Here is a 9169-nt window from a genome sequence, read left to right on the forward strand (position 1 = left end):
AAGTGGTGACCGCGCGCTCGCCGTCGCCACGCGCGGATGCTCCTGCTAGAGCCGCGCCATCCTCGCCTCTCGCCGCGCGCGCCGTGTGCACCGAGCGCGCCTCCACGCTCCGGTCCCGATACCGGCGCCTGCTATGCCACGGCGTGCCTCGCTGGAGATGCAGGTGGGCGTCGGGGATGGCGGTGTCGACGAGGACTGGACGCGCCACGATGGCTGCGGAGGAGGGCGAGCTGGAGAGGAGGCACGCGCGGTGACGGGAGGAAGAAAAGTGGGGAGAGAGAGAGACGAAAAGGTTGGGGAGAGAGAAGATATCTCACTGCAGGTAGGGCAACGCTTGCAAAACGACGAAATTAGCCCCCCAGGTGCCCCCAGCTTCCTGCGTTTGGGTTGCGGTTGCCGGCACCAGTTTTTGTTTTATCCGGCGAAAAAGGAGAGTTTGGGGTGACGAGTGGGAAGATTTTTGTCTGCCGGCGCGAGAAAAAGTGCCTGGGGGATTTAGTGGGGGGCCGGCTGGAGATGCTCTAAGTCTTGGTATTGCCAATGGTATTGCCAATGCCAATATTTGACAATGCGCATTTGGCAAGCCAAATATCGGCAGCTGTATTCACCGCGGCGGCGACCATGGCAGGTAAGCTACGCCTGCGCGCTCGCCGACGGCCGGCCCCACCGGCGGGCGAACACGGGAACGTGGATGCGCTGGCCCCACCTGCCAATGTCAAGGGCAGTTAAGCGTGTCGGTGCGCGCAGCCAAAGCCCTCTTCCCCACCACCCCAACGAAAACCACAGCACACGCTGCACTACTCCTAATCGGGGACACCCTCACCTTCGCCACCAGCAAAACTACCCAGGGGCACTGTGTCGATTACCTGTGGGGCCAGCGCTAAACGGCCCCACCGGTCGGCCGGGGCGGGTGGGCCAGGGGAGGAGCCCGCGGCAGAAGGTGGCAGCGTGGTCGGCTTTAATACGAACCCCACCTCACTTCCCGGGTCTCTTTGCTGCCCTGTCTCGAGCTGAGTGAGAGAGAGAGAAGAGAAGGGAATCCCCAAGGGAAAAAAACAAAGCAGAGTAGCCAGTGGAAGAAGCAAGAAGGCGGCGTGCAGGTGCGGAGACCGACGCCGTCTGCCCCCGGGGAATGCGGCAGGGAGCAGGCGAGCGGCGACGGCAGCTGTAGCTTAGTCCAGGTGCTGGGATCAGAGGAGAGAGAGGGCGGTGGGCACGCTGCTGCATTGATGGGGGTGTGGAGGGAGGGGGCCGGGTGGTGCTTCTGCTCCGGCGGCGGAGGCCGCTCCGAGCGGGTCAAGGCGGCCATCTTCTCGGCCAAGGCCGCCGCGCTCGCCGCCGTCTGCGGCGGACACGGCACGGGACTCCTGATCCACCGGAACCTGCTGCTCACCACGCACGGCAACCTGCCCTCCGCCGCCGCCGCCGAGGACGCCGCCGACGCGCTGCTCGGCCACGCCCGCCTCGCCGCCCGACTCGTGCCCCACAGGTTCGTGCGTCCTCCTTCTCCCTCCCACCTCCCTTCCTGCTAGGCCACTAGCCTTAGCCGCCGCCTCGCTGAACCAAATCGCTGCATTTTAGTTTCATTTCTTACTGTGGATTTGTTCGGCTCTCCCGGCGATTATTGCGGACTGATTAGCTAAGATCCACGTCTCCGGCAGCAGCCGCTAGGCAGGGACCGCTCTACGTGGCGGATTTGTTGTTGGTGGTGGGATAGCTGTTGCTGCCGGTGATGATTAGCCGTAATGCGGCTGATTAGGAGCCAAATTCAACTGCTAGTGCGGTTTCTGTTAGTAGGTGGTTGGGAGTATGCGCTACTATCTTGTTGTAATCATGGTGATCACAAGGTGGAGTTGGAAAGTACTTCGTGCTGTTCTACGAACAATGGGGAGAGAGAAGTGTCATTAGTTGGATCCAAGCAAGGACGAGAGGAACATAGAAGCTTTCTTTTTGGGTACTATTTGAGGAACATCGAATTAATGTGATTTTGCGCGGTTGTTAGAGTTGTTTCGAATGTGTTTATTTTCTTCTCTGGAAAGGTTTTTCTTCAGGGACATGGCATTCAAGAAAAGTTGTGTCACGGGCAAGCAATAGTAGTAAGTGGTTGATGATAAAAAGCAGCAAGGTTGGAGTCATGAAAAGTTCAGAGTGTTAATTATTTTAATGTCAAGTCAGATCAACTTTGCTGCTCAGTAAACAAAGGGTTTTTCTGGACAGAGTTTCATGATTGGTTTTTAAGATGTGTGCTTTTTTGCTGTAGTATTTTGTTGTTTATAAGTAAATCTATCCCTACTTACATTCTTTTTGTAATGTTCATGTTTGCAGATTCTTCATAACCAGCTCGATTCTTGACCTTACGATAGTCGGTGTTGATTCTGCCGAGAATGACTCGACTTTGCAGGCTCAGCAACCTCACTATCTGAAAACATGCTGCAAACCAAGCCTAGATCATGGGAGTGTTGTTTACCTGCTGGGGCATACCGGGAAGAAGGAACTGGTGATCGGCGACGGGAAAGTAGTGATTGGCACGGATAACCTCATAAAGCTCTCCACAGATGGGGTGACATGGTGTCCTGGCTCTGCCGGTTTCGACGCCCAGGGGAACTTAGCTTTCATGATCTGTGACCCCATGAAGCTGGCCTCCTCCCCCACTGCAAGGTCATCTTCAGCATCCTCATCCTCATCACATTCATCGAAGAAGGATCAGCAAATGCAGTTCGGGATCCCAATATCGGTGGTCTGCGATTGGTTGTATCAGCATTGGCAAGGCAACCTGGATGAGGTTACCAAGCCAAAGTTACCTCTTGTTAGACTGATGTCCAGCAGAAGCGATCGCTCAAGCTCCTCCTTCACTCGTCGCAATGTGTTCAAGCCTGCGGATGACAATAATGATGATGCATCAGTTACTTCAAAGATGACTGCAAAGCCCAAATACCAGCAGGGGTCAGGTAGCTCAGCCAATGCAAGGATTTCTCATGATGCAAATCCTCTGGTTGATCTACGGACCAACAATGAGCAGGGGATTTCAACTCCAGAAATATACGAATCACCGAGGGGTAGTTCTTGTCAGGGTCACCAGGATCCTGCACCAGTACAACTCCTGGACATCAACTTCCCAGCTAAGGTTCCCAAGACTATTTTTCTACCACTGCCCTTGAAACAAATGCTTTCCGAGGAGAACAATGCGGACACATCAAAGGCGAAACCCAGGAATCCATCCAGAGAGAATCACTTTCCAGCAGGCCTGATATGGCACCGTAATGGCGAGGCAGATTCTAGGGATCCTCCGGTTGCTCTTATGGAGGACTGTAGCAGTGAGGGGCAGTCGAGCTCGTCACCTGCTGAGCGATCGCGGTACAGACATCAAGACCAGTTCAGCAGCGAGGAGGAGACAATGTACTCGGCCGAAACCATGGAGAGCACAAACATTCCAAGCTCCAGGGAGAAGCACGTCGGGAGGAGCCAGAGCTGCGTCAACTACAGCAGGTGGAGCTCTCCGAGGAAACCGTCGATGATTCAAACCGGGACCTTGAGGAAGCAGCACACGCTGATCCCTGTGCGGAAGACGCACTCGCAGAGCACGTCCCTGCCGCAGAGGAGTCATGACTACTTGAGCCCGACGGTCTCCTCGGCCATGAAGAAGAGGAACTCCATGGAGCTGCAACAGCCCCCAAAGCCCCGTCGGATCATCGTCCAGTCTTCTCCGAAATGGATGTTCTGAAGGTTTGCTCTCTTTTTAGTTTTCCAGGAGGAAATGAACTGATGGCGCCGCGTCGGCATGGCCATTTTGGAGGTCTGTTGCTCCCTTGTTTTCTCCGGGGAAGCTCGTCAGCGAGCCGATGATTTCTTCGTTGTGTTTCTTCTCTCTAGAGTTGTGTGCTTGTGCAGAATGACTTGGACAAATAAAAGGTTAAAGAAAAAGAAAAGTTCGACGGAAAGGATAGTGGACCATATACCCTGGATGGAGGTGTCAAGTGTGAGCTGTTGAAATGCCATGTGTTTTCGTGTGCAGACAGTCTGGACATGTACTCATGTAGTAGCATCTAGCTTGACTCTTTTTTCTTTTTTGTTTTGAGTGAGAAAATCTAGCTTGACTCTTGATTGTACCACTTTTAACAGAATGACTATCAGTTCTTTTGCCCAAGATACGGCAGTAGCTCTGTATTGACTTCACATGGGATTGATGCCTGCCTACCATTTTTGTTTGCTTCTACCTAAATTATGGATTAGAACTCCAGGTGGACTAAAGAACCTCCAAGTAGGATTCTTTCACCCGTCTGAAGCTGGTGCTTCTGCGGATCTGAATAATACTGTTGTTGAGCCTGAAGAATATGCTTCCTGTCAGGTTTTCCGGGCGCCAACATTTTCTTTTTGACGGGCTGAATTTATTGTACAACTGATTTTGTGTTGCTGATATGATATGTTTGCGCTTTCTATCAAAGCATGGGACACACAACTTTATGCTTTCTTGAGAAAAAAATTATAATGAACATGTTTATGCGTAAAAATCGAGTTTTTTTTTTATCAAAAGGGGTTCCCCCTGCCCCATTTCATTGCCAATGAGGCAAGAAAAACAGCATCCAACTGTTCACAGCGCTCGGGATCAGCCAAAGTAGCTGAGCATTGAAAAACCAACTTGAGTATTCCCAGAGAAGAGAGAGCTTGCTTGTGTACGCGTAGCGTTTGGGTGTTTTTCTTCCCGTTCACAGATTTCTCAGGGATCATGGCTGAGAAATGCCTGGCCGAAAGAGGCTATGGGGCTTATCACGCACCACTGGCTGGCGAGTGGCGAAGGTTGTCGCTTCCAGTTGTGAAGACGAAATGGGAGGCAAACGCTGCAGCTCCCCTATCCTATGTTCTGTTCATGAATCATGACAGGCAGCATAACATGCATCCCCTAGTCTGTCTATCCAAGAACTGAAATTAGTCCCCTTGAACTTAAGCCAGAGAAGGTCATAAACCACATGGTTAACGGGACCAGAATCTCGACGGCTCCAACAGTTTTTGTCTCCCGGAAAGGGGGTCGACGACGGCCTCTGCATGACTGAGATGCACATGACCATCTTTGTTTCGAGGGCTCGAGCATGCTGGAATGCTTGGATCGCAGCCAGGCTTGACCGGCGAATCCATCCATCCCACTCAACACATGCGTCCGCATTGCCATGAGCTAGTGTTTCGCCACTGGTAATCACTCATGCCTTGCCGCACATGGAGATGGAGACGGAGAGGTCGGCGCCCTATCTGTCCGTCCCGCAAGGAAGCAACATGGGGCTGGCGTAATAAACGTCGCCCAATAATTCGCAGGACCGACCGATCATCATTTACATACGTGTTCAGCTCCAGCTCAGCCACGTTCATCTCTGAGACGATGCACCCCGCCGCAGCCATACATCGCTGCTATCATTTCGCACACACATATACTAAGCATGTAGATAAGTAGTGATCTAAACGCTCTTATATTTCTTTACAGAGAGAGTACTATACTGAACACAAAGGCAAGGCGCGCTTCCACCGAGTTATTCCAAAAGTGGGGGAAAACCACTTTTTCTTTTCCCCTCTGAAAAATCGATTTTGCGTGCTGATTTTTCAGCGTTAGATGGTGAAAAGATCACTTAGACAGTCATGGCCCTTCTCTTCAGAAATAGAATGAGACTGCATGCTGGAGATGCAACAGGGAGAGGTGATGGTCTAATGATGGATGTGAGAAGAACATGCAAGTTGATGCACTTGTACCTCTACCACTGAAATGTGGGTGAAAAGCTGTTATGCATGTTGATGGCCAAACTCGAAGATTGGCACGTGACGTGGGCGCTACCTTTTGTATGCATTGCAACTCGCCCTCACCTATGATGAACAGCGCGATCAGTAAAGTAGGTTATTGGCATGTTCCCAAGTCCCAGCCCTACCTTACCTTTCATTGCACAAATCGAATGCCCCCATCATATGCTGAAAAACGACACAAAAAATGTGGAAAGGCGCAAACCCCGTGCGTGGAACTGACTTTTTAACAACATCTAATCAGTGTTTGTGTTTGCCTCAGGGAGAATCGTTACGAAGCAACTGAATGTCTGAAACAGACTGCGACCGAAGGCAACACGGAGAGAACTACACAGATATACACTGAACACAAAATGCACGCTTTTGCCTCCGGCAATCAATCGTAGGTACAGCAGCCAATTAACAGCAACAGAAATGCGCCGAGCGCTGGAGGAAATGAAAATGATGGATTCAACCTTGATTGAGGCATAAGAAAGAATGAGAAGGAGGAATTCAAGATCGGATCTGAGACAAAACTCACTTTCCCCCCTCTACAAAATCACCTTTGCATGCTACCTTTTCAGCCTTAGCTAGTCAAAAGTCACTTCACAATCAATCAATCAATCATAGTCACTCTCTTCAGAACAAGAGAACATGCAGGAGAGTAGGAAACACACACAACCAAGGAGAACAAGTGATGGCCTGATGATGGTTGATACACTCCTACTCAATAATCACAGATGGGGAAGTAAAGCTTTGATGACCACGGGAAGATTAGCACGTGAGCTACCTTTTGGTATCTAACTCAACATCACCTATGCACAGCACAAGCAGTAAAGTAGGCCATTGGCATGTCCCTAACCATACCTTTTGTTTGCGTAAATGTGAACAGACAGCAAACCCAGAATAACAAAATACGAAGTGTTTGCAGAAAAATGTGTAAATGTAGCAAACTCGGAGTAACATCATATAAAGTGTTTGCCCTCGGAGTAGCATGATAGCATCGCAACCCAGCTGAATGTCTTTGAACAGATAACAATCAAACTCAACACATTCTGCGCAACTTTTGATGACACACTTTGGATTAAAGAACAGAATATGCTTAGTAACTTACTGTAGAAACAAGTACTGCATGTGATGCATGTCTATGTGCATTATGTTTTAATTTGTTCAAAAGTAGAAGCTACATGTCCACTCGTCCAGGTTTGAAGCTACAAATCTAAAAGGTGAAACTATAAGTTAGTGAAATAGCGTGTTCTTTACTCCCTCCGTCCCGAAATGTAAGACGTTTTTTGAGACTGTGATAGCATCAAAAAGTGTCTTATATTTTGGGACAGAGGGAGTAGATAATAACTAAACTGTGTGCAGTAGAATGAATGTCTGATAATAAACAACCAGTGTTTGTCATGAAAACTTCAAGTTCTATTAAAACAACTGCAAGGCTTTTTTTAGCCTAAATATAGGATGCTGCCTACTGAATTCACAAAAGCTGGAGCCCAACTAGGCTTCCTTAAAGGTCAGTAAAGGAGCAGACAATGTGTTAAACTACACAAAAAAAAGGTCAACTTCTACAGTTCTAAAATTGCCACAAAATAAATCAAGGCTACGGTGACAGATGTACATAGTACTGAACCCATGACACTTTGCGTAACAAAATTGTGAAGCAATAGATCTTCAGAAGGTGCTAAGAGGAGTTGCATAGAGTGGATCGATCCAACACAACGCACACTAATTAATAAGAATATCTGCAGGCATGTATAAATGGTTCGACTATGAAGAAGAAGAAGAACACAGCCTTCTAAATGCCCTGTGCAGTTCAGTTTTACTGAATCATTGGAAATAGATAGAGACACAAGAGGTACCGAGCATTTAAAGGGAAGGTACTGAATCTCCGCGCTATTAACTAATCTATATATCAAGAGAAAGCACGCGACGAATCACGCAACCATGAGAGGAAACAGAGCAATGTCTCCAATTCACCAACTCTTTGCTAATAACCAACCAATTCCATCGAGAGGTAGCAGCTACACCATATACTTAATAACAATTCGGTAGCAAAATGGCTATAGGGCTAAAACAATAACAAATCGGCAAGCATTCGGGTTGGGGGAACTCTCATGCTATCATGTCGTTTTTTCCCCCACCCTCATCACTCTAAAATACTTACTATCGCTCTCAACATTACCCTCATTCATCACACTCGGCAGCAGAGCTCAGACGTTGCAGTGGAGGCAGTCGCATGACCTGGGCGTGAAGGAGCAGAATCCGAAGGGGCGGTTGGGGATGTTGCAGTTGATGGCGTAGCAGCACGGGGAGAGGACGCAGACGCCCCTGGGCCCGCCGCAGCAGGTGCAGGGCGCGCAGAGCTGGAAGCTCCCCAGCCGCCGCCGCGTCTCGTTCAGCACCACCCCGCTGAACCCCGACCCCCCAGCCGGGGCCATCGGCACCATGCGCACCGCCGCCTGCTCGGACCCCGCTCCCGCCGCATCCGGCACCTCCTGCGCGCGCGTAGAGCAGACAGGCAATGTCAGGGCCAAGATTCGCGGAATTGGGCGGGACAAGAGGAAGAGGAAGGCTTACCGGTGAAGAGTGGGCGGCCGCGGCGAGGAGGAGGAGGAGGAGGAAGAGCAGCTTGGGCATGGAGGCGGGCATCCTCGGTCGGTCGCCGGCCGGAGCGGGGATTTGGACTGTGCAGCGGGCGGGGAGGGCTGGGCTGGGGTGGGGAGTGAGGTCCTCTTCGGGGGAAGTGGCAGTAGCCGACGACGGACGACTTGGGATGGATGGCGAGATCTCGTCTCGTAGAAAGGCAGAGGCTACGGTAGTACACTCGGTGGCTGCCGTCACGCCCGTCGTCACCCCGTCGCCCGCCGGGTGGGCGCCGCACCGAGTGGACGCTGGTAGAAAACACGAGTGGCAGTAGTAAATAATACGCACATGATGTGCCGGTGCCGGCCCGTGTTGAAATCACGCGCCCTCCGTCGACTTCGGCGCGTTCATACTCACTCGAGATCTTCGAGTGCCTATGATAATTGCTCCTGATCCGCCTGCCTAGGAATAGGATCTCGATGTGGACGAGGCTGATGGGTCACTGGGATGGCTGGCGGTGCTCGCGTCGTCGGCAGATGATGATTCTGTTTTCAATCCTGTTTGTTACAGGGAGATCGATCTTGCAAGAGCCTAGGACAAATTGACACTGTTGTTAAACCTGGACGGGCGGACGGACGGGCACCGGATCATCAGTCAGGAAATAAAAATCAGGCTTCTTCTGTTTGGAAAATTGTAGTACTGTCTAGTAGATCATTATCACAAGGGTCAAGAAGAAGAATGAAATTTGTGCGGCAGCTTTGAGAGGAAGTGCCGTATGGTTAGGACGATTCCACTGCTACTACTTACAAAAGCGAAGGTGGATGAG

The 9169-nt window shown here is 50.6% G+C and overlaps 2 protein-coding genes across 2 annotated transcripts; one reads left to right on the forward strand and one right to left on the reverse strand.

The window, feature by feature from the left end:
* The first annotated feature begins 987 nt into the window (after positions 1 to 987).
* LOC123071962 (uncharacterized) lies at positions 988 to 4175 on the forward strand. Its single transcript, XM_044495541.1, has 2 exons — positions 988 to 1489; positions 2326 to 4175. Exons 1-2 carry the CDS (start codon positions 1230 to 1232, stop codon positions 3719 to 3721), a joined length of 1656 nt encoding a protein of 551 aa, XP_044351476.1. The 5' UTR covers positions 988 to 1229; the 3' UTR covers positions 3722 to 4175.
* Positions 4176 to 7723: 3548 nt separating this feature from the next.
* On the reverse strand, positions 7724 to 8635 carry LOC123071963 (uncharacterized). The gene is made up of 2 exons (XM_044495542.1): positions 8338 to 8635; positions 7724 to 8255 (listed from the first exon to the last, which is right to left on the reverse strand). The coding sequence occupies exons 1-2, from the start codon at positions 8407 to 8409 to the stop codon at positions 7971 to 7973; spliced, it is 357 nt and encodes a 118-aa protein (XP_044351477.1). The 5' UTR covers positions 8410 to 8635; the 3' UTR covers positions 7724 to 7970.
* Positions 8636 to 9169: the final 534 nt, after the last annotated feature.

This window comes from Triticum aestivum, chromosome 3B (assembly GCF_018294505.1).
Source record: "Triticum aestivum cultivar Chinese Spring chromosome 3B, IWGSC CS RefSeq v2.1, whole genome shotgun sequence".
In the NCBI taxonomy this organism is placed as follows: Eukaryota; Viridiplantae; Streptophyta; class Magnoliopsida; order Poales; family Poaceae; genus Triticum; species Triticum aestivum.